Source organism: Eublepharis macularius, chromosome 11 (assembly GCF_028583425.1).
Source record: "Eublepharis macularius isolate TG4126 chromosome 11, MPM_Emac_v1.0, whole genome shotgun sequence".
NCBI lineage: Eukaryota > Metazoa > Chordata > Lepidosauria > Squamata > Eublepharidae > Eublepharis > Eublepharis macularius.
The window spans coordinates 37,705,593-37,731,068 of record NC_072800.1 but is presented as its reverse complement, the minus strand read 5'-3'; the positions used below and the strand labels follow the sequence as shown (position 1 = coordinate 37,731,068).

General features: G+C 42.5%; 1 protein-coding gene across 1 annotated transcript in view; it reads left to right on the top strand.

The window, feature by feature from the left end:
• The first annotated feature begins 8,957 nt into the window (after positions 1 to 8,957).
• The window catches only part of STT3B (STT3 oligosaccharyltransferase complex catalytic subunit B), a 48,630-nt gene continuing 32,111 nt past the window's right edge, over positions 8,958 to 25,476 (top strand). Inside the window, exon 1 of the mRNA XM_054991055.1 lies at positions 8,958 to 9,614. Within this exon, the coding sequence (XP_054847030.1) occupies positions 9,331 to 9,614 (284 nt within the window). The 5' untranslated portion in view covers positions 8,958 to 9,330. The remainder of the gene's footprint in view (positions 9,615 to 25,476) is intronic.

The window sequence follows — 25,476 nt, the reverse complement described above, 5'->3', positions numbered from 1 at the left end:
GTTTGGAGGTTATTAATTTTCGTGATGTGATTCAACTCCTGTGCATTTCAGTTGATGCTAGTACAGTGTCTAGATTAGTAAATTCAAATCAGAGATTCATTTCAATTTTAATCATGGCTGAATTTTATTCCAAGGAGTATTTTGATCACTTTGATATATTTATAACCCATTTAAATTATACTTCTCCAAGCACAGAAGTTTCAGGTTTGTGTTGCTGAATCACTTTGTATGCAAGAGATCCTTCTTACAGTTTCGACATACTCATTAACACAGTAGTGCTGGTTAGTTGAATATCAAAGGGCAGCTAGAAAAACCCCAAAATAGGCAACATGATTCAAATTACTAATCACTATAATACACTGAAAATAATATCCGGTAAAATAACCTCTTGTCCCTCAGGGCTAGAAAATCAAGTCTACAAACCTCATAACGGAAAAGAGTTGAAGAAAACTTGACAAGGCAATTTTTCAAGCGTGAACATTCTTTGCTGACATTAACTATACATGATCTTCAGAAATTTTTCTGCCTGAATTAGTTAATGTACTAAAGACACTCTATTACTAGGATGGAAAACTCTGAGCCCAAATGTCCAAACTTAATCAACCTTAACCCAAAGTGATTAGATTATGACAAATTATGGACACATTTTAAAAGTGCACCCTTTATTCCACAACCTTAATGGAAAGCATGTCACAAGTTCTAAATATGAGATAACACCACTATAGGTTGTGCTAAAATACATAGCAGTGTAGTCTTAAACAGCACTATACCCTAAGGGTCACTTTAAATGTTACTTCTTTCATGAGTTCGCCACAGAGCCAAGCCGTGCTCTGTGCAGTTGCACAACAGCTTTGGGGAATGGCTTTTATTTAAAAAGGAGAGCCCAAATGGGCTCAGAAAGCTGTCACTGGGGTAGGGAGAGTTCCTGCCTTTCTCCCAAGCTTCTCTCCCTGCCCCCGTTCAAAAACCGTGTGTGTGTGGGGGGGGGGAGTTTTCCCATTTTGTCTGCTCCACGTGGAGGTATTTTGTGCACGTGTGGAAGCAGAAATGGGAAAACTCCCCACCCCACCACCCCATGTGCTGTTTTTGCATAGTGGAAAAATGCTTGGGAGAACAAGAGAAACCACATCACCAACCTTTTAAAGCATCTGGAATAGGCAAATGTTGGTATGCAAACAAGATGCCTAACTTAACCCAGAGACATCTACTCTGCAGAGAGGTTCTCTTCCTCCATCATTTGCCTAGAGACAAGACGCTGGCAACAGATCCGAGATCACAACCAAAACTGCTGGATTTTGAACGGATAGCTTATATTAATTCCCAGGCAGAGTGTTACATAAACCATATTCTAGGATCTGAAACACTTGCTGCAGTGTATTTAAGAAATTGTATTAATCTCTGGGGGGAAATCCTCTTCATCTGTAAATCTCTTAACATTACAAAACAAAAACAAAAAGAGACCCTGATTAAAATATGTACCTCAGCATTTTAAATCTTAGAAAGGGGTTGACAGAAATGTACCAGGATAACATGGGACTCACATTGCTTCTTATCAAGTTGTGTTTTCAAAGGTTTGGCTGTATCAATCCATCAAGTCCTATCTACCAGTAAAAGATATATGTTTCACTAGCTGAAGGATGCAGTCAATGACCCCATCAGTATTTTTCAATTTTAACTACTGGTGTCTGAGAAATATGCCAGGCTCCAGATATGGAACTTGATCGATCACACTCTGAAGCCTAATATGCTTAATGTCACAATACAATTTGAACAGCTCACAGAATACAGAGAGGCCTTACAGCGCTGAATGTTTATAGACTTATCCAGAACCAGTTAAATCCAAATATTGCCTCTTAATTGGCTGGTGGATAAGGCTGCCTGAAAATTGTAAGCTTTTAATGGGGATGTCATTTTACTGCCATTTTTTTTATCCTGCTGCTGAAGGATTCTGAATTCTGACTGCCAAACAATTTAGAATTGGCAGCAGCCTGGTTTGTTATCCGGGGCAGTGAGGAGCAGGTAGCTCTCTTTTTTGACAGGATTCAAAAGAATCATTCCATTCCACTCCCTGTAACCCTAATAATTTTTTTTCTACACTGATAAAAACTCTCCTTGAGCTTTGATCTCAGTCAGTAAATAGAATAATGTTGAGGCAGGGGGAAAAAAAGAACCATAACGTCATCTGAGCACCATCATTACTGTTTGGAGAACGGCCACTGCTGAGTCACTGAAGACGAGCACCGCTCCAAGAATTGTCAGACAAGTTTTGCTGGGCATGGCGTGTTAAAACCGTCCACGTATAATAATGGAACAGAAAAGCAACCACAGGCTCCATGACCAAGCTGCTGCATCATACTAAAAGGTGTGAATGTTTGTATATTCCTTTTTACACCGAATTTTACTTTTAACCATTATGTATTCATTTTTTTAAAAAAAAAACTTACATACTGCTAGAAAAGTAGTATGCCTGATTCAGGTTATAGTCTATTCTTCCAAACCCCACAAATTCTGGATATGTCAGAATCATCTATCTACTGACCCAATTTTCTTAAGTCTTAAAGACCGGTGCACTGATATATTTCTCTTGCTTTCTCTCATTTAAGGTATTGAGGTTATAGTAATCCTGACATAAGTGGGATATTTTTCTTCCATATACCATCTTATGTCAAATTTCCTGAGAGATGTAGCAGCTGTGAGATCTGTTGTATCTTTGCAGAGAATCTTGAAGAAATTGAGTCTTTTTAAAGGCTATCTTATCTATATATTTTCACTCCCTTGCAAGAAAAAAGGCTGGGGGTTTTTTTCTGTGTCATAACAAAAACAGGGCAAATAGCTCTCCTGTTCTAGCTCAAACTACATAAGACTGGTTAAAAGCTCCATTTCTTCAGCACTGCCAATAACAATAAATTTGAATGACATAAATTAGGAGAGGAAATCTAAAATCCCTTCTGGTAAAAGAGTACAAATTCCACCAAACAGAGGATTTGTGCACATTGCAGTAATGCCACAGATAGCTTGTACCGATCTGCCACTAACCACATGTGCCATGCAAGGACTATGTCTTCAGATAATGGAAAGAGTCAAGGTCAACTTTGCAGTGGAGAAAAGATCCCGTGTCATGGAATGAAGGTGAAAATGTTGGTTTTCTGGAAGCTTCTATTCAGGGGCACTCTACCAGTAAAAATAAGCTGATGTTCCAACCAGAGAGGTCTGTTAAGACAAATAACATAAACGACTTTCCACATGTGTATTGCTATTTGGGAATTTGTGTCATTATGATCAACAAAGGCCTAATTTTACAAATAGGTGACCAGATACCATGGCTGCACAGCTACCTCATTTCTACTGTTCCTTGCCACCTTGCTGTTACAGGACTTACTGGACAGAGAAGTATCAACAAAGTAATTAGCATCTACTTAGCTCAAAGAATCATCTGATTAAATGTAGACACTTGGGAAAAAGTGGTATATTTGCCCAAAAGTGTTAGCTAAGTTTCTCTTCAGTATACAGAATCAAAGTTTTCAAATGCATTGGTTCTTTACGGCACAGATATTTACTTGGCATACCTGATCCAAGTCTCCACACAATGTTTTATGGGCCACAATGCCATTTCAGTCATGATGAAAAGCAAATGCTTGTACTTATAAGGTGTCTGCCACACAAACAAGACCAGCATAACTTCTGCTACATTCATGGCATTTCCTTTAAGCTTCTACCTGTTTGAAATGTTTTCTAGCTACTACACTTTTATTTAATAACTAGGGTCCTATCCATTCTAGCTGTGTTATCTAGAGTTGCCATACTTGATTCATATGGTTATAACAGAGAACACAGAAGATATTATTATCCAACTGAAAGTTATCTCTGTTGTCCTCTTGTCTTTTTCCATGGCCAAGATTTTGGCAATTTTAAAAACTTTGGATGTCTGGTTTGGATTGACAAAGAGCAACTTATGTACCTGGCAGGAGAATGACAACACTGGAAGTTTCTGCCACTTCCTGTCACCTCTGTCGTTTTAAAGTGTTCTGCCACTCAATCTCTTGCCATATTTTAAACAGCAGACATTGCAAAGAACGGCGGAAGAAAGATCAAGAAATGTTCCCTTCCAAAGCCAAATTGTAAGAGGAGAATGAGAAAGTATGATCTCATAATTTTGTTTTCATTAGTGTGCTAAGAGAACAATCACTTACAAAAAAGGAGGGTAAATGAAAGAATTGCAAAGAGAAAAATGAATGAATTAGCAAAGGGGTCAGAGGACTGCTCCAATAGCTCCTGCCAGAGAGAGGCTAGGCCTTCTGAAAAGATGCCCAACTTAGTACAGAAAAGAGGACTGGCAATCACTCACTTCCCTTTTCAAAACACTTAATGCAGACACCAGCTCAAGAGGAAAACTGAAGGGATCCAGCAAAGGACAGGCTGGATGACAGAGAAGAAAAATACAGGGGAAAGTGGCCAATTGTGGGGAACCAACACCTGGCAGGATGTACTGGGTGAGCATGTATCTTCCGGAGCATGGAAAGGGGAAGGAAACAAGATCAGGAAACGATTCATTAAAGGATCAACTGAACTGCTGCCAGTAGCTGGCAGGAAATAATTCAGTCCCACTGCCCCAAATGTAACTTATGCCTCATAAGAGCTTGCTGTGTAGGAATGGGTCATTACAGGAATTGTAATGGGCTGCAGTGCTCTGATCCATGCAACGCTGAACCGCCCCCTCCCTATTATCATTGGATATCAAAGTATTTTTTAAGCCTGTTCCTACAAATCATCAGCTTGAGCAAGCTCTCCCTTCCAAAGCAAGGCATCCATTATTTTTGGCTTCTCCTCTTTATCTTGGTGCCCAGCTTATCTCAATGTTTTATTCTCCCCTTTCCTGTTCTAAGGGGGATTTTTAAAGAACTTAAATCTCTAGTATCTCCTAATCAATCCATGCAATACTTTGCCTAGCCCATAGCCCACAGCAAAGTCACAACCCCAATAATTCCACTCTACCATGGTCTGTCAGTCCAAAGGAGCTGAATAAGAAACAAGCGCACAGGCTTTCTACAAACGGTTTTATATTTTATTAAATACATTATTAAAGTCTTTTTTTATTTTTTCTAAGAAAAAAACAGAAATGAGATAAGATTTAGGGCAGAAGACAGTCAAGATTTCTCTCTATGAATATGAAAGATGTCAGAAACATCATTCTGGCAACTGCTCAACACAGAAAAATCTTAGCCAAGTTTGTAACATTCTGACTGGTTAGCAGCCCTGCATTCAGGTATGAGTCACTAGTGTATGGCACAATAAGTCTGTTAATCTTTAAAATGCCACAAGACTCATTTTTGGTTATTTTCTCCCTGCTGTAACAGACAAATGCAGTTATTTCTCCATAATATAACAAACATATATCAGCTCTCAAATACAGACTACAAAATGGCAGTGCCTTCTGTTTATGGAAAAAGGCCTTTCTTCAAACTACAATACCTTTGAGTGCAGGGTGGGAGAAAGGAGACGGGTTTATATTGTTATTACTCCTAGCGTTGAGCTTGATGATTTAACATGCACACAAATAGTCACGCAGGCCAGTTTAAAAGAGAATACATGATAATCCTCTGTGTGCCCTATAAGTGCTCCATCTGCTTCTATGGAATAAGACTGGGATGCAGGAAAATATTATGGTTGCCAAGGCTTGGGGATTGACAGCTCTCCCCAATTACAGCACAGGAATCCCCTAAACCTGTACAAAAGAAATAACTGAACAACATATGTGCTTGGAGTTCTCAAATTAAAGGTGATTGTTGTGGTGGGGATAACAACATACTTTGTAAACCACTCTGAGTGGGCGTTAAGTCATCCTGAAGGGCAGTATATAAATCGAATGTTGTTGTTATTATTATTGTCATGTATCTTCCTTAGGAGCACTGCCATTTGTGGTTTCCCAACACACTGACTGCTAGTAAATACCTGAATTATAGTGATTCTCTAACTAATGAAACCACATTAAAAGCAATCATGCAGCATGTCAGATAGTTAACAGTAATAAAACAAACGACAGAATAAAAACAGCTGCTTGTGTCATAACAGACTGTCAAAAGGCCTTCCTGAAGATGAAGGTTTTTGCCAGCTTTCTAAAGGCCAAAGTGCATTGGTTTTCTCTGGAAAAGTTTTTTGTAAACATTTGCGTGACAGGCTGTCACTCAAGGAACTGACCTCTGTCTGCTGCCACAGACAGCGCTGGCACTATGATGAGTCATACTTCTATTTAAATTATAGTAATTATGAGTGAATTTGCTTCTATGAATGTAAAATGTCATGTGCAAATTTTGTCCTGTTTCTACCTTATTTGTTCTTTTTTTTAAAAGCTCTTATCCTCTTCTTCATTTATCGCTGTAGACAGCCATTCTACTCACTTCCTTCATAGAAGATATGCAGAGCAGGGTACCAAACAACATCAACTCACAGATGAGTGAATGCCTATGAAAAGGTGTAGTTCTTTACATACAGTGGTTTCAAGTCATATTGGGCATCAAGCCAACATCAGAACCTTGAACTTGGCCTGGAAATAAATCAGTGCAGCTGACACAACAGAGGAGTAACCTGGCCACTGGCAAGGGATGAATCAGCTTGAACTGTTAGAAGGTGGCACTCCTAGAAGTCTCAGCCACATGTTTCTCAGAGTCTCTCTACACAAGACATCTTACACGGGGATGCTCAAAATAGTAAATACTCCAGAAGCACCTTTAAGACTAACCAACTTTATTGTAACATAAGCTACAATAAAGGCTTATGGTTAGTCTTAAAGGTGCTACTGGAGTATTTACTATTTTGCAGCTACAGACTAACATGGCTAACTCCTCCGGATGAATGATCAGGGACGGCTCAAGTGACTTACTTTGTGTGGTCTTATACAGGGCCGGCGCCAGAGTTTCTGGCGCCCGCAGCCACGAGCACGCGTGCTGTGCGTGCGCACACCTCTGACTGCGTGATGACATCACATCATCATGCAGTGCAAGATGGATGGGGCGGCGCGCGGAAGCTTCTCTGTGCTCCGCACGCCGCCCCAGCAGCTGCTCGCAGCTTCTGCGCCCAGCTGGGGCGTGTGGGGGCGGAGGAGCGCACAGCAGAGCTGGCATGGCTGGCTGCAGCAGTAGCTGCAGCCAGCCAGCCCCATGCCGCTGCCACGTGCCCCAGCTGGGCGCAGAAGCCCCGAGCCACTGCTGGGGCGGCGCACGGAGGCTGCTCCATGCGCTGCCCCAGCAGCGGCTCACGGCTTCTGCGCCCGGCCGGGGCATGTGGGAGCGGAGGAGCACGCAAGCCAGCCCCATGCTGCCGCCGCCACCACGCGCCCCAGCCGGGCGCAGAAGCCCCGAGCCGCTGCTGGGGCGGCGCACAGAGGCTGCGCCGGCTGGGGCATATGGTGGCGGTGGCGGCGGCAGCACGGGGCTGGCTGGCTACAGCAGTAGCTGCAGCCCAGTCATGCCAGCTTCGCTGCGCGCCTCAGCCCCCAACACCCTCTCCGGCGCCCCTCCAGTTCCCTCGCGCCCAAGGCCACCGCCTACCTGGCCTCCATGGGCATGCCTGCCCTGGTCTTATATTCAAGTATACTTGTCTCCCTAGCAGCACATGTGTATCCACAATGGGAGAACAAGTGCAAGATCTTTCACTTGAGCATCCCCATGTAATGTCTTGAGTACAGAGCCTCTCAGGACACAGAAGCACAATTTTAAACCTGCTCTTTCATAAGTACAACTCCCTCCCCCCAGAACAGTCACAAAACAGATCCCTTTTTAAAAATTTATTCCACAGAAATCACTATGCAATGACTTCTAGCAGGGTTGGGCCATCTACCTCTTCTTTTACAGACTAACAGGGCTACCCATCTAAAACTATTTGCCATCAGCATGTCTGTCATCTGAACTGAGTTTCGGCTGACTTTTTAGGGCTGTCAATTCCAGTTTGGAAAATTCCTGGAAATTGGGGGTGGACTAGAGGCTGGATAGGGTGGGATTTGGAGAGGGAAGGGACCTCAGCAGGGTATAATGCCAAGAGTCGACCCCCTGAATCTGTCCTTTCTTCCAGGAAAACTGATGTCTCTAGTCTGGAGATCAGTCGTAATTCCAGCGGATCTCCGGGCTCCAGCTGGAGCTTGGCGACCTCAACTGATTTGCTTTACCGCAGCTCGTCTCCACTTTCACACAAGGACCGTGGGATCCGCTTACTTTCAAGTCAGTCTGTTTCAGAGTGCTCTTCAATTTGCCTTTTACATTTACCAAGGCAATGCCTTTCAGAATTTCAAAGAAGGCTTCTGAGCTCTCCAGTCTATTCCTTCTAGAGACGAACCTGCTATCAAAACAACAGAAGAGCTTCACAGACTCCGGGAGCACCCACCGGGACTACAAGCCCCAGCATGCAATAAACCTCATCAGATTTCCTCAGCGGAAGAGCCGCCGCAACTCCTTGCTAAAACACTCGCGCCTGAGAGAGAGAGAGAGAGAGAGAGAGAGAGAGAGCAACGTTCACCTCACGTGACATTAAAAAAGCCCCACCCTCACCTCTCTTAGCCCGAACGTCAATGGCGAAAACTTTCGCCAATCCCATCTTTCCACTTAACACCGCCCGTCCTCATTGGTGAAAGCCGGTAAAGCCCGCCCCGGAGCTTTTATCTGGGCCCTACACCTCTCGACCCTGATAGGCGCTAGAGCCACTCTCGTGAAGTACCTGTCGCTCTCTGACAGGTCGGTAGGGAGTTCCTGACAGAAAGACGGGGGGCGGAGAAACCTTCGCCCATTATAGCCCGCCCCTTAGGTAGCCTTGCTTCTGTTCACCGTAACTGTTGTCAGTTGCTCTGGTGGTCAAACTTTAAAAAAAAAAAAGCCTCTTGGCCCCTCCCCTTCCATCAGCCTCCCGCCCCCTGACGCCTGAGCGCGCGCTCCTTTCCCCCCTCACGTTGTAGCACCTCCCCTCCCCAACTCCTTCGCTGGTCTCCTCAGCCGCCTAACGGAAGCCTCTCGCGGTTTTTTTTCTCGGCGCTCCTCCCTCTCCCCCCATCTCGCGTGCGCGCGCGGGTCAGGTCTCGCGCCCGTCCCTCTGCCTGGCGCCGCACTGGGATGTTGGCGGCGGCCTCGGGCGGCAGTTCGTGGGTCGCTCCGAAGAAGGAGGCGGGGGAGGAGGCGGGAGGCTGCGACCGCCGCCAGTGAAGGGGTTGCGAGGAGCCGGCGCGGCCGCCTCCAACCCGCTTCCGAAGCGCTTGGAGGGAACGGGGCGGACTCTGCCCCTCCTCCTCCCCTGCTTTGCCCGCCCGTCCGCGCGTGAGGCGGAGAGACAGCGAGGAGCCCGCGGAGCAACATGGCGGAACACTCAGCCCCCGACCACAAGCACAAGCCCGGTGCCGCCGCCTCTTCCTCCGCCTCCTCGTCGAACTCCGCCGGCGGCGGCTCCCAAGCGCTGGCCAACAGCAGAGGCGCGGCGGCGGGCGGCGGGGGCGGCCTGTCGGGGGGCCTGTCGCAGCCGGCGGGCTGGCAGTCGCTGCTCTCCTTCACCATCCTCTTCCTGGCCTGGCTGGCCGGTTTCAGCTCCAGGCTCTTCGCCGTCATCCGCTTCGAGAGCATCATACACGAGTTCGACCCCTGGTAAGAAGAGTCTAGCCTGGGCCGGGGAGCCCCGCTGGTGGATGCGCTCGGGGCGACGGAGACCCGGACATTGAATGTATGGCGGGGGGAGGGCAGGGAAGAGGGGCCTTGCGGGGCCCGTCGGGAGGAGGGAGGCCCGGCGCTGCCGAGGCGCTGCTGGTGCAAAGTCAGGCGAACAGAGGACGGGCGGAGAACTTGGAGGGGAAGAGCCGAGCAAGAGCCCCGCGGGGCGGTTGGTGGAGGAGACGGTGCAGAGTTGCCTTTCTGCGGGTTGAGGCGGCCAGGGTCGACGGGCGCTGCTGAGGGGGCTTCTTCTAACTGTGCTTTAATCTATACGGGGAAAGGGCCCCCCCAAACCCCTCGCTGTCTGAGGCGGGGCAGCGGAGGCCGCGGGAGTCTCGCCCGTGTGCTCGTTCTGCAAACTTGTGCAGCGCCCGCTCTTCTCGCCGCTGCGGCAGAGGCGACGGGCGTGCGTGAGAGGAGGGGGGCGAGGGAGCTTTGGGGGTGGAGGGGGGAGCCTCCTTGTCAGAGACTGCTGATGGGACGCTGGCAAAGAAGTGGGGAGGGGAGCGGCCGCGAGCCGTATTACAGGTGGATTCACCTTTCCTCGCCGTGAGGTCTCGGCGCTGTTGTGGCACGGAAGGAGTATCTGCAAAGCCAACCCTGCGATCTTATTGAGAGCGTTCGGGGAAATCAGTACAATCCCAGCAGAGGCTAAAACTAGCGTTTCGCTCGCGCGGTGTTTTGGCTTGGCCAGCAAGCTAGTTTATGAACTGCGCTGTGTTAATACACACGCGCACAGCCCTCTGGGGAGGATCTGCAAAATGTGGTTTGGGGCATGAGAGGTAAGCGAGAAAGTTGCAAAGGAGCGCAAAAAAGGTACTTGTGGCTTTAGAATGAAACGGAAAGAAAGTAAAACTTTACTGAAATGTGGATGTTTTTTAAAATGTAGTTTCAGGTAGGAAGTCTTGTTGGCCTGCAGTAGAACAGCAGGATTTGAATACAGGGGCACCTTAGAGACCAAGATTTTCAGGATTATAAGTATTTTATACTGAACCTCAAGAAGGGAGTTTTGACTCCCGAAAGCTTATACCATGAAAATTTTGTTTGTCTCTAAGGTGCCTCTGGACTCAAATCCTGCTTTTTTGATATAAAAACTTTTGTTACTGCAGTGCCATTTCTCTTTGCAGTGTGGCTTCTCTTGGGAATCTGGTTTGCTTCCAAGTCAACATGTCTATCAGTACATGTGTATAATTTAACCATCACATTCTTCTGTGCCTACCTCGTTAAAAAAAAACATATTTGTAGATTTCACGTCTGATCTTGGTCAAATTACAGAGACATGTACAGGCTTAGTGTCGGTTTCCACATGCTTATAAGTGTTTTCTGTGCTTTTGCTGCATTTTTTGGTTTTAAATTTATACTTTCTGACTTGAAAGACTGTGTGCTGTCAGAGCTCGCAAGGTTATTTCCGAATAAGAGACTTCTGTACTTTTAATGCTGTGTTAGTAGCACATTTCTGGAGGTGTTTCAGTAGCATCTCCCACCACTTAGTGTTGTGAGGGGTTGTGTGTCTTGCCTATGTGGGTTGCATCGCCTGCATTAATCCCATGATACTTCTACCATGTGGAATACTACATTTCTTATGAGAACAGGATGTATTGAACTGATATATTCAAGAAGATCATGCCTCATGTTAGAAAATCCTATGGGAACATATTCCGAGAGCTATTTCACTCATTACATTGGTGTGCAATTACAATCACACCAGTGAAATGCCATGGAACAGAAAGTTGGTCTTGAGCAAAGGAGATCCACCTTCAGGTCCTTGTGCAATCAGGTAGCTCACTGAGTGACCTTGAGCCAGTCATTCTTGTATTTGCTGTCAGCCTAACTTGCCTCCACATGCTTGTTGTGAAGATAAAATGGAATAAGGTTATGTATTCCACCCTCAGCTTCTTGGAGAAAGCATAGGATGCAAATATGATTGCATTTATATCCCAACTTCTTCCGTTCTAAAGTGTTAAGGCAGAGTATATAGGGTTCAGAAAGTTGCCTATCCACCAGACCAATACTTGGTTTATTTGTGCAAGAGTGCTCATTTGCCCTCTGATAATATGTTTTAGTAGATATATGTTGCACACCTATGGGATTTACAGACTTTGAGAACACCCATAGCTTAGGGGTTAAGCATGTAATTTGGATGCACAAGGTCCCAGGTTGAACTTCCAGCATCTTCAGTGAAAAATATATTTTCACTGAAATATTTTTCCCTACTCTGTATTGGATTCTTGCTAATACTATGTCTTTAAAACTTGTATCTGTTCACCCTATGGTATTGTTTATGAAATGTCCTTGATACTGTATTGAAATGTACTTGATACTGATTGTACTAATCTCATACTGTGTAATCCGCCTTGAGTCTCAGTGAGAAAGGTGGATTATAAATGACATAAATAATAATAAATAATATTAGGCCATCTGCCTCAGGCCCTGGAGAGTTGCAGCTGGTCTGAAGAAATAATGCTAGTCTAATATCATATGTTTGAAGCAGCTATATCCATTTAAACTACAGGTTCTGCTGGCTTTATAAAGGCATGTAGCTGATTTAACTTAAAGGTCGTAATACTTTTTAAGGGCCACATACTTGCAGCTCTGTACCATGCATCCACTAAAATATAATTTGTGAACTATTTCTGTGTGTGTTCAGGATTATAGCCAGGCAGGACACCAAGGAATGGACTGATATAAGAGGCTTGACACATGAGAGTAAAAATGGTAATTTCCATATCTAGATATTTGAACAATTTGTTTTTTGCTACCTAGTGTGCTGTTTATTTTGTTCAAGGCTTCATTGCTTTAATTGCTGATTTATTTGCTGCTGCTGGGGATAGAGTCAAAATATTGGGGTTAGATATAACCTTATTTGCAGATGAGGGTTATTTTGGGGTGCAGGGGGAAATTACACACTTTAAAAACACATGTTTGCTATCTGTCCCTGTCCTTTCCTTGTCACCTATAGGCTGTACAAAAAAACACACATTTAAATAAGACTTATGTGCATTTCAGCCTTTAATATTTTGAATGTAACCTAATCCAAGCTTAAATTAAGCGGTTTGGGATGTGAAGGCTGGTGATGATCTGCATATGTACAGGGATTAAATTTTTTTTCTAAAGAATGCAGTTCATTCTATATATTTTAACTTTTAAAGTAGATATGGCATATGCTGGAAGTTAAACATGCTATTAACTGTAGATATACATACAGTAAAGTTAAAGGTTCAGAGTAATCAGTGTAAAGTTCACTAAAAATACAGACTCTAGATGCAGCAGCACTGAAAGGGATAGGCTTGTTTTTGCAGTGGCTCAAGTTAAGAGTTAGGGGGAAAATAATCTTAATTCAGATGAAACAAATAATGGTTTGTTCATTATAAGAGTGAATTTCTGAAGTTCTTGAGCTTGCTACTGTCCCCCTTGTGCACAACTTGGATATGCAAAACCTCTTGAGAAACTGCATCCAGTGGTGACCAAATCAAGCTTAATAACAAACTGTTCTCTTGCCCATAAAGTAGTCAGGAAAACAAACCAGAGTTTGTATTATCATGCAGTTTGGATTTTACAACAAACTGCATTTCTCAGGAACCAAGATGTCTTCAATATCCAAGGCATGTACAAGGGGAGAAAGGCATATCTGAGCTCAAGGGCATGTCTGAATGAAGCCACATGGTTGAGAGAGTCGTGCCCAAATGGTTCAGTTACCAGGGTATGGAGCAAATTTAGTAACCTTTTGGAGCTGTATTATGGTAAATTCTCAAACAGATACTGTGTATGTTTTGTCCCAATGGTGTTTTATTGAGCAAATGAAATTTTAAAAAGATCCATTGAAGATCATTGACTATGAGGTCTAGGACACATCCACATGCAGATTTTCCATGCAGTAATGGGACCAGAGAACATTGTATTTCATAAGTCATGGAGCTACAGAGGGCATCTTGGGAGATAGAGTTTTAAAGGATTATATACATTCATGGAGTGTATATGGGACTAAGCAGCAGTGTGTTGGTGTTACAGACAAATGTGAAACCTTTTTAGAAAAGACACCCAGAAAGGGCTTTGGTTATTTTGTTTTGCTTTGAGTTTCAGTCTTTCCTCTGAAGTGTTTCTGTGAAAGTGCTAATAGGATTGTGGGGCAAGTACCAAAAAAAAATAATCTTAGAAAAAATACAACTGAAATATATGGAGAAATGTAATGTGCTAATAAACTTATAAAACTTCAAAGTTAATTACTTTTTGAGTGTAATTTAATGGTTTTGTCTAAAATCGGTAGCTAGGGTCCAAAGAACTGTGTAGTCAGTCTACCCAAGTCTGCTTTATTTTATTAAACAAAGGTATGTTTGATTCCGTATGTTAGGAAACAGTATAAACTGAGGTCCTTTGCCTGTGGCAGTATTCACAATGCAGTGGATTGGTATGTGCCCTTGCAAATTTGCTTTAGCGAATAGGCCATTGAAGGTCATGATTATTAAACAAAAGCAAAATCAGAAAAGCAATGCAGGAATCTCTGCCACTCTGATAATTTTAGAAGGAATATCGCCCTGAAAGAGATCTCAAGGCTTTTTTTGCGCTAAACTACTGTTCCCTGGATGCATCCACATTTGTCTATATATGCTTTTGATATAGGCTGAGACATACTGGTTTTCCTTTGAATTGTGGCTCCGTATTGATTGAATGAACAATTAAAACTGAGTTATTATGCAACAGTTGTTATGATCTAGCCACCATACATGTTTATATTTTCCCACTCTTTATATGTATATAATCCTATCCAAATTAGATGTGTTTTACCCCCTTTACATAAATTCATTTCGAATGAATCTCAAATATCATAAGTAATTTCTTCAGCCTTCTGGCCTCATTTAATTTTCAAAGTAATGCATTGGTCTTCAAGCCATGGATCAAGACCTTTGGCTGAGTTGTGAAGTCCCTATAAAACCACCAGTTGTAGTTGCTGCCTTTTGGAAGTACCTTGTGCGCAGAGAGAGACTGTGCTTCCTGCCTTTGCAGCAGGCCAGCAAGGTGGGATCTCTGGGATGGATAGAATTTCTTTGTGGCTCTAACCCTTGGTTTGTGCCTTGCTGCAGTACTGCCCTGGTGCTGGTCTTTCTTTTCCTCGGTTCACTTGGTCTGCTGCATATGGTCCTGGCTTTGACTTTTATGATGTCCACTTTGGCTGCTCTCTCTTTCTAGTGCATGAATCAGTCACATGACTTGTTGTCATGGGCTTCCAACTCAGTAGGTCCCAGGTCTAGAATGGCTAGAGACCACTGCTTTAATGAAATTGATTTTACATAAATTAACCACTCAACAAGGGCTTCCAGTATGCTTTCTGTGGGTTGATTACTTCATCCTTTGTTTCGCAAGTCTGGATCCTTCCTTGCTGAAATACTGTGTGGCTTCAAGTGATTAGGTTCCTAATATTTGTGTATATTACTTGTCCAGCCTGCCCTGTCAGTGGGCCAGTTATCTTGCAGAAAGGAAATTCTTTCAGAGGAGTACAGAATGTTATATCAGATTGTTTGTCATAGCTAGCCTCAAGATCTATATATTTTCACAGAGAACTCTTGTCAGTATTGTATAGTAGTATATTCTGTTGTGGCAAATGCATTCATTTGAACATATGTGCTCCTGGAAATTGTTTACTTCAACTTACCTTTTAGAGAGTTCACTAAGACTTTTTAAAATTACTACATTCCATTAAAGGTCCAAATTATCAACATTTAAGACTTTTTTTTAAAGTCCATGATTTTTCATAGGCCTTCTTCTGGAATGGTAATCAACTAGCTATCCTACTATGTTCTCTGCATGAGTAGAATATACTGCCTTCTAAGCTAAAAAAGGTATAAAGAATAGCAACCAAAATGGTCAAGCAGTTGGAACACCTTTCTTTGAAGGAAGGGCTGAAGCGTTTGGGGCTTTTCAGTTTAGTAGAAGGTGAGGACATTCTGAGAATCTGGTTAGCTGCTATTGGAAGCAGGATGCTAGATTAGATAGACCATTGGTTCTGTCTGGTGTTCTCAATAATTTCATATCCTCACAAATAGTGCTAAGTGAATTTTTAAATGGTAATTTAATTTCTCAACATATAGCCATAACACTTTTTTAAAAATTATGGGTGAGATCTACCTAATCGCTGGTTAGTAATGTGGAAGTTTATAAATAAAGCTTTCACCAAAACAAGTGTTCAAGTGGCATCCCCAAAAACAGAGAAACCAGTCATTTTCAATTGACAAACTGTTTAAGACAGCACAGTGAAACTTGATTTTCCTGTGCTGTCAGCATGTGATTTTGTATTCAGTTTCCTTTGATTTTAATTGTATATATGAATAGAATTGGACTTTTTGTTTTAAAGCGCTTTTAAGTGAAATTGACTATCAGCTTATTAGCTCATCGCTTTTTTAATAATTTAAGGAATCTCCCCCCCCCCCCCCGCACACGCACACACCCATGCCCTTTTGTTGGCTTCTATTCATACAGTTCTGAGCTACATGAGCCACTGGTTTTAGCATATTTTCTTTGACTTCTGCAAGTGTTTCAACTGAGCTAGACTTCAAATGACACTATTAATAGAATGCAGAAAGATCCTTAGCATTGGTTAAAACATACCAGAATAGCAATATGGGTATGAAATGATTACTACTATGAGATACAAAATTCCAAGTTTTCAGAACAAATGTGTCCTTGCATGTTTAGATGAAACAAGTAAGTAGAAGTGTGAGAATGATGCTAAAGAGAAGTAGGGATTGCAAGATAGGGAAAGGGAAATCTGAATATGCTAGAGAAAGTTGGTTGTATTTACAAGAGTAGCAGTGGCAGCAATGAATCAGTAAATCCCCAAGTTACAATCATGTCATTGCATGTAACTCAATAAATGGCCATAAGCCGCTATCACTCAACACCCCATCTACAATAGAGTGAAAATACTGACCCACCTTACAGATTGTTGTTAAGATCATATACAGTAACACGTTAAGTATTATACATATTTCCATGAGTTGTCCTTTCCTTCCCACATCTGTCTAGCCAAACATGATAACTAAACCTGGGCAAAAGGGGGGGGGCGGGATTTTCTGCTAGTGGGGCATAAGGTATTTTTAGATTGGTTTGTAGTATGATTTTAATGTATTTTATACCTGTTGCTTTAATGTTTTATTTTTATTATTTTAATGTATTTTATAACTGTTGCTTTCATGTTTATTTTTATCCAATTGTTTTTATATTGAGATCCAGTTTGGTGTAGTGGTTAAGAGCACAGGACTCTAATCAGGAGAACTGGGTTTGATTCCTCCACTTGAAGCCAGCTGGGTGACCTTGGGTCAGTCACAACTTCTAGGAGCTCTCTCAGCCCCACCCACCCCACAGGGTGTTTGTTGTTGTGGGGATAATAATGACATACTTTGTAAACCGCTCTGAGTGAGTGTTAAGTCATCCTGAAGGGCAGTAGATAAATGTTGTTGTTGTTGTTGTTACTTGCCTTGGGTCCTGATATGCTTGGAAGAAAGGTACATAAACAGTTTAAATAAATAACTCTTTAAGACTGATCCTGGTCTCTACTTAATAAAGAGTTTTTCGTTTTATTATTTTATCTGGTGAGGTGAAATCACCTTTTTCACCATGAAATATGCATTTGCGTTCCATTATACCAGAGAACATTAGTGGCTTTGTAAGTTGGGATGCTAGGACTCTCATTTTTTTCTGATTGTGGCTGAATCTAAGAACCTTTTTAAGGACAGAGGAAGACTTAAAGAAAATTTCTAAAATTTTGCACCTACATTTTTGGAGGTGCCTTCTTCCCCTCTCTGTCTTTATATCACATCTTTGATTTTTGCCTATGTTGTTATCAGTTCTGAATATCCTCTGCTTCTCTGAATATCTCTTTCTACTCTCAATGGAATGTATCTTTGGAGCAACTGATTCTGAATGCTTAAAGGAGGTGCTTGTGGACTAGACCTGATCTAATTCACAGTTCACTGATCTAATGTTTGATATTTTTGTGTTATCTTTCAGTGGTATGCTGAGGATCCAAAATTGCTCAGATTTGTCTCTTAGTGGAATAATGATGCACATAATATTGTGGATGTTTGGCCATTCACAATATGCTGTAGTTGCTTTTCTGTCTTCATGTGAACGATGCCTTAGTGATAGTAGTTTTTGCATGAGAAATACTTTGCTGGGTGTGTCTGAATATGTAGTCTTGATCCCCTAAGAATGGGGGCAGGTTCCTGTTTCTTTTTAAAAAAAAAATACCCAAACCTGTAATTTGGGAAAGAGGACATTTGTTCACTGATGCCTTATTTTTTTTTTAAAAAAACTCTCCACATTTCCCCATAGTTGTTTACCTCCTCTAAAAAATAGCTTATTTTTATTTTTCAGCTTTATTTTGCATATCAGCTTTTGCTTGCTTTGTAAACTTAGTGGACTGTGGTACAGTAAAGAGATAAATAAGTGAGCACTTTTCAGACTGTGATGTGAGTATATGTAAAGGTGAAACATGCTAGGCTCTGGAGCATTTGTGCTTCTAGAAAAATTAAGTGATTCTGTTCTTAACATTCTATTACCCTATAAATAATTGTATACTACAAATAGTACATTTGTGTCCTGTCTGCTTACAAGGATATGGTTTTAAAAGACATGTTTTAGGAAGGTATGACACTGTATATTTATTATCCATGGATAAGTGCTCTGAATTTTCAGAATGTTGTTTTTTCCAGTTGCTATATTTCATAGTGGCAGGCTGATGCACCCAATAGTTGCCCTATGGTTCATGCAACAATATGGATGGCATTTTTTGAGTCCACCTTGCATTTATGTATGTTAGTATACCAAGAAATTTGAAAGAATTTTTTTTGTTCCTTCCTGCATGTGCACCTTAGATGTGTAATAGTAGCATTGGTTTGCAGACAGCAAAATCTGCTAAACCAGTCATCCATCAAATTGGATGGTTGGTGAAAAGAAAATGGAGACCAATTTGAAGATAACCATTTTGTTCTACCATGCTGTCTTTCAAGAAAAGACAGCTGATTTATTTATTGCAGTCCTTTTGTTTTTCAATTTTGTCTCACCATTGCATGGTGCAGTATGCTCAGTGCTTGCTGCTGGAAATATGAAATGTTGTGACTGTGCAATTTATAACTCTGTTTATATACACTTGTATATAAAATTGTTGGCCTATCTGGTGGGGTGGGGGAGTCTGTATGCCCACATTCTGTGCCTTTCCTTGAGAGCTGATATGCTGGAGAACCTGCATTGTATGGCTGTCCTGGAAACTCCCAGATGGCAACTGTCTTCAGCCATGTTGGCCAGGTACATGTGATCACATGTACCTGGAGGGTGGAAAGGGCAGAATGGAAGGGAGAAAGCAACTGGAAAGAAGGAAAATGTTGATGTCTGGCTAAAGAAGAGTAAAGTGGAAGAAATGAATAAAAGAACAGGAGAGAGAAGTGGGAGATGGGAGTAGGAATAGAGAAGCTTGGTGGAATGGGGAACTGAGGTGTAAACTACACAAGACACTAGATGTGTTGTATTCTTACAAGTTTACCTGACTAGTGTAGTTAGGCTATCAGCAGCAGCAGGATGGGATGGAAAGAGTCAGCGAGGGGAGCCCAAAGCTGCCAGGCGGCTAGCAGCAGCGAGGATCCCCTCGCTGACTCTTTCCCTTCCGTTCTTCTGGCCCTGCTGCTGCTCTGACATGCCTCCCATCCCCAAGCTCTTGGCGGAAAATTTGAGCAGAGTGGATTTTTGCAGAGCAGCAGCAGCAGAGCCAGAAGGACAAGAGGGAAAGTCAGTGAGAGGAGCCCAAAGAGAGCTGACCCCCAAGCTGAAAGGTGGCTAGCAATGACAGAAGGAGCTGCTGAGGCTCTCGCTACCACCGCTGCTAGACTCAGCCATCCCTTCTCCCAGAGAGACAGCTTAAGGCTCCCCTCACTGACTTTTTCCCTCCTGTGCTGCTGCTACTGATGGCTTGACTATACTACCCAGGATGTGTCAGGCATCTCATGTAGTTTGGCACTGAGCAAGGGAGGACAGAAGTAGAAGTGGAGATGATAAACTAAAGAAGGAAAGTAGTCAGAGGAAGGCAAGAGGAAGAGTTTGGAGGATAGGCCAGAGTACATTGGAGGTTAACTCTGCCTGAGCCACCTGAGTTGATCTTAACACTCCTTTGTCAATGTACATTATCAATAAATTTCAGGTGGTAAAGTCCTTGATCCCATGTTTGTTCGTGAAAGGAGAGTTCAACATGACTCTCCCCCTGGTGGGGCTCTCAAAAATATTCCTCCTTCTCATGTTGGGCTTTCATAAGAATGATGTGGGCTATTGCTGTGACATTAATTCTTAGGCTGTCTTGAGCAATGATATTTCTCTGATTGCTTGTACCAATATGCAGTATATACAGTATATCCTTTTCTTTTGTACTGATAGAATTGCTTTTCCATTGGAACTGCCCAGTGCCATGACAGAACATTAATGTGTCTACATCTGAAGCATCTGAGCCATCAAGATCTAAAAGTCTTTGAAAATAAATGCTTTTGTGGCCTTGGGCCAGATCTCTGTTCTAAAGTAACTCTTCTGAAGTACTCTTCTAAAGTAACCCATTCCTGTTATTTTGCTTCTGTGTGTACTCCATCATTTGACAATAAGTCTCCTACAATGATCAGTCCTTGTTTGACTTGCTTTTCTTGAAACATTAGGAAGGAATTTATTTTGAGACCCTGTATAAACTTCTGGTTCTTACACCAAAATTTTGGAAATTAAAGTAGGAGGAAAATAAAACATATGGCTCAAACTACAGTTACATTGAGTCTAGCATTCTGCTTCGTACAGTGGCTAACTTAGCAGCAGGTTGGTAATAAAAATTGCATGTAGTTCATAGGGGTGTGCGCTTTGGGTTCCCGGTTCGGAAAAAAAACCCCGAACCTGGCCCGATTTGTAAAGATTCGGTATTTCTGAATTGGGGCCACTACGATGGCCCTGATTTGGAAATACCAAATCAAAGCTTTCCAAAGCAATTTGGATTGCTTCGGAAAGCTTCAGGGCCTTAAAGAGTGCCCACCCTCCCACCACCACCCCACTTACCTGGGGCTGTCTTCTGGTGGTGGCGTAGGCTGCGGCGCTTGCTGCCGGCCGCCGCAGAGGCCTGCCGGCCGCTGCAGAGGCCTCCACAGCAGTGCGGGCGGCGGATGCACCGGCTGCAGCCTTCCCTGCCGCCCTGCTGGCCGCGGCGGCAGCAGCAGAAGACCTGCTGCGGTAAGTGGGGGAAGGGGGCTCAGGGGGGAGGTTGCTGTCTGAGAGGTAGAAAAAATAAAAAAGTAGAAAACAAATTCTGTAGTATTATCTAGACAGAAACAATCTCATACAGTCACTATACATAGGACTACCAGCATACTAGGTATTAACTTCATAACATTGAACTCTTTAATAATGTATCATCATTATGTGCATTATAGCAAATTAACTGTTGCCAAAATTATTTGCATTTAGATAAACAGTTCTTGAAAATGTTATGTCTGCAGTACACATTATCTAGTGCTGTAGATTATTGTACATAAAAACTTTCACACTATGCTTTTAGAGTTTTTCAGGGTCCTCAGGCTTTTTCATGCTGTATATTTTGAGTATGAAAAATCAAAAAGAGTCCAGTAGCACCTTTAAGACTAACCAATTTTATTATAGCATACAATTGGTTAGTCTTAAAGGTGCTACTGGACTCTTTTTGATTTTGCTACTACAGACTAACACGGCTAACTCCTCAGTATTTTGAGTATGAAAAACCTTGCCTTTAGAAGCATGTCATTCATTCTAAAAGCAAAAAAAATTGATAGGGTTTTTTTTCCAGTGCTCCCCAACATTTGTGTCAGCAAATATGAAAAAAGTCCTTGAGAAGGAAAAAGAGATTCCCCCCCCCCACACACACACTACATTTTCTCCCCCTTCTAAAGCCTTCACATCTCTAGTTGGGTTTAGGGTTTTCTATAAATCTGGTGAATTTCGCTCATCCATGGCTGGCCTCATAGTGCAGATTTCCCTGTCTGCATGGGACCAACCCATGACTATTTATTAAATAAAGCACTAGTTTTAGTGTGTGTCAGTACTCTATCAGGTAAGCTTGAAGAGACCAGCACCCAGCCAGAGGCTAGAGATAGAAGGATGCTCTCAGCTGTGTGTTGAAGAGGGCTGGCAGAGAACTAGCCAGTTTGCTTACTGAGCCCCTGCTCTTTCTCACCTCCATTAGGTAATCTATAAGAGGCCAGCACACAGCCAAAGGTGTGAGCCAAAAGGCTCTTGGACTATGGCTCTTAGTCTGGAGCACAAAGCCAGGGCCCCCCATTTCTACAGGTGTAGACCTACACCAAAAGCTAAATCTGGAAACTAGGAGCTGCAGGGATAGAACATCTGTTGGGCAACATTAACTTCAGTGCATCACGAGGTCAACTTGAGACTGTAATAGGGTTTTTGAGGACACTAGCATGTTGAATATGAAGTACCTCACATGTATCTTTACTGTTGTGGTTGCTATCTCAACTTAGAACAGGATATATAGTGAAAGTACTATTCTAGTACAGATGAGAGCTGGAAGATAAGGTTTATCAAAGATGGCCAATGTCAGGTAAGGTTGCTTGCTGGTTACCGAACCCCCATAGCATCCTTAGAGACATCCTTCTTCTTCCTCCACTTTATCTTTAATGCTATGTAATGTTAGATTGGTAAGGCAAAAATCTGCCCATGTTAATGCACTGTTGCAAGAGGAGGAAATTGATCTAGCTTGCATAACCGAGACACAGAAGAAAATGACATGGTGTGCTTGTCACAACTAACTCTACCTGATTTTGCAGTCTTCCACCAACCCTGCTGAAGCAGGAGGTGAGGTTGCTATTGTACTCCATGACACTTTCGACTTCGGTAGACTCGTGGTGCAAGCTATAACAAGCATTTGACTGTGCGCGCCTGTCATTGGGAACTAAGGGGAGGTTGCATATTCTGCTAGTGTATCAGACAACTAATTCCCCAGTAAGTACCTAGACTACTAGTTCTAGGTGACTTCAACATCCATGTCAAATGCTCTACATCAGGGCCAGCCCAGGACTTCATAGCTTTCTTGGCAGCCCTAGGACTCTCTCAGATAGTGACAGGACTCACACATGAAAAGGTCACATCTTGATCTTAATTTTTTGCTCTGAGCCTTTGAGGGAAAGGCTTCTCCTGAGACTGGAGATTCAGCCTGAACCATGGGCTGACCATTACCTGCTGAAGTCAAGGGCTAACATGGCATCCCACACAATGGGATGCCCAGCTAAAATGATCTGTCCACAAAGGCTTGTAGATCCTTCTGGATTCCAAAATGCCTTGGGAGATTTTAGAATTCCAAACACGAACTGATAAAATGGCAGTAGAAGAATGGAATGTGAAGCTCCTTGAAGATTTCTACAAAGTGGTTCCTCACTGACCACCCTCACAGCAGATGCCAGCCCCATGGTTCATTGCAAAGCTGGGTAATCTAAAGAGTTCTAGATTTCTAGAAAGACATTGATGGAAAACTCATGTTGAATCCAATAAAGCATGCTACAAAGCCCATTGGAAGACTTACGATGTAGCAATGATAGCAGCAAAGAAATGTTATTTTTCTACAATTATTGCATCATCTGGTTCGAGTCCATCCCAGCTGTTTAAGATATCTCAACTTCTTTTGATTCCTAATGTATGTATGTATGTATGTATGTATTTATTTATTTATTTATTTATTTAATTCTATTTATATTCCACCCTCCCCTCTATAGCAGTCTCAGGGCAGATTACATACAATATAAAACCTGAAAAATATGTATATATACACTTTAAAACAGAAATAAAATCACATAAGTATTATAAATATTTAAAACAATCTGAACCCTCACTGGCTCAAGAACAGATAATTAGCTGTGAAATTTTTGCAAAGTTTTTTCTTGATAAAATATCTCAAATATACTCTGATTTGAATGCCAGCTGTAATATAAGTGAAGCAGAAGTACTGCTTAACACACTGGTCCACTTCTGAATCATTTTGACTCAGTCACAGGGACAGATATTGACAGAATTCTAGCATATGGATCCTTGCCCATCTTGACTACTTAAATCTTGTAGAGACAACATAAAGGAGCCCTTGATGTCTGTCATAAACCAGTCACTAACTCATGGCACTTTCCTTCAGCCTCTCAAAGAGGCAGTTATCCACCCACTACTTTAAAACATCCTTAGACAAAAATGATGTAACCTATTATCCCCCAGTCTCTAATCTGCACTTTCTGGGCAGAATGGTTGAGAAAGCAGTAACTGACCAACTCCAGGCCTTCTTGGACAAGACTTGTGCTCTGGACCCTTTTCAGTCTGATTTTAGATGAGTCTGTGGGACGGAGACAGCTCTACTGGTTCTAGTTGATTATCTCCTCCTGAATGTAGACAAAGGCCATGCTTCATTGTTGCTCCTCCCAGATCTGTCTGCAGCATTCAATAGGTAGACCATGCCATCCTGTTGAGATGTTTGGAGACAGAAGTAGGTATCAGGGGATGTGCCTTGGATTGGATTAAATAGTTCTTCATAGGATAAACTCATAGGGTTGTTGTTGGAGACCAGCTATACTCAGTGTGGGAATTACTGAGTTCTACAAGGCACAATTTTATCCCCCATGTTATTCAATTATTCATAAAGCCTTTGGGAGAGCTCATTTGTCGATATGGAATTGGATGCTAGCAATATACAGATGATATCCAGTTCTGTATCTCGCTGTCCAAATCTCCTCCTGATGTTATAGAGGTAGAGTTGCTGCTTGACAGCTGTTGTAAATTGGCTAAAAGCAAACAAATTGAAATTGAACCCAGACAAGACAGAAGTGTTGTTGGTTGGAAAGCCAGAGATCTTGAAGGATATTGTGTTTCCTACCTTTGATGGGGTCCAGTTGACCCTGGCTGTCTCAGTGAAATGCCTAGGGGTTATATTGGATCCAGCACTGTTGTTAGAGAAGGAAATAAAAGCAGCAGCAAAAATGTCCCTAGACTAGCCTGGAAGATGGCCCCCTGCCATGACATGGCCATTCTGGCCACTGAATTCACAGCAGAATAACATCAAGACTAGACAACTGTGATGCACTCTACATAGGTTTTCCCTGAAATACGACTCAGAGACTTTAGCTGTTGCAAAACGCTGCAGCTTGTTTATGGAATTTAAAAGTATAATTTCCTTAGTTTTATAAGAAAAACTACACACGTAATACTTGAAAGAATAGCAGACTTCTGCACCATATGCTACCATAGCACAAGTATCTTTAATTTTTGCCACCAAAGTGGTAGGAAAAAATAAAAGTTGAAGGTAGAAAGCAAATTTTGTAGTAAACAAACCAAAGTATTGTTTGGTCAGAAACGCACAGTCACAGTAGGTAGGACTGCCAGCAAGTTCAGATATTAAGCTAATTGGATTGTTGTTATTTGTATTTAAACAATTCTTGAATCAGCATTCTGCCATACAAACTCACTAGATGACCTTGAGCTGTTACATTCTCAGCCTAACTTGCCTTACATGCTGGTTGTGAGGATAAAATGGAGGAGAGGAGAATGATGTAAGCTGCTTTGGGTTCCCTTTGTGGGAAATAGAGGGGTACAAATGAAATAATAAATATAGCTGAAGTTGGGGGCAGCTAAATGGTAGATAGATATGTGAGTGGGAAGGTGAGTGGGACAGTGAAAAGGAAGCAGGGGAAGGTGGCAAGAGAAAATGGTGTAGGGAAAAGAGTACAGGGGAAAATGAGGTCCTCTTGCAAGATCTTGTGTGCAACTGGGC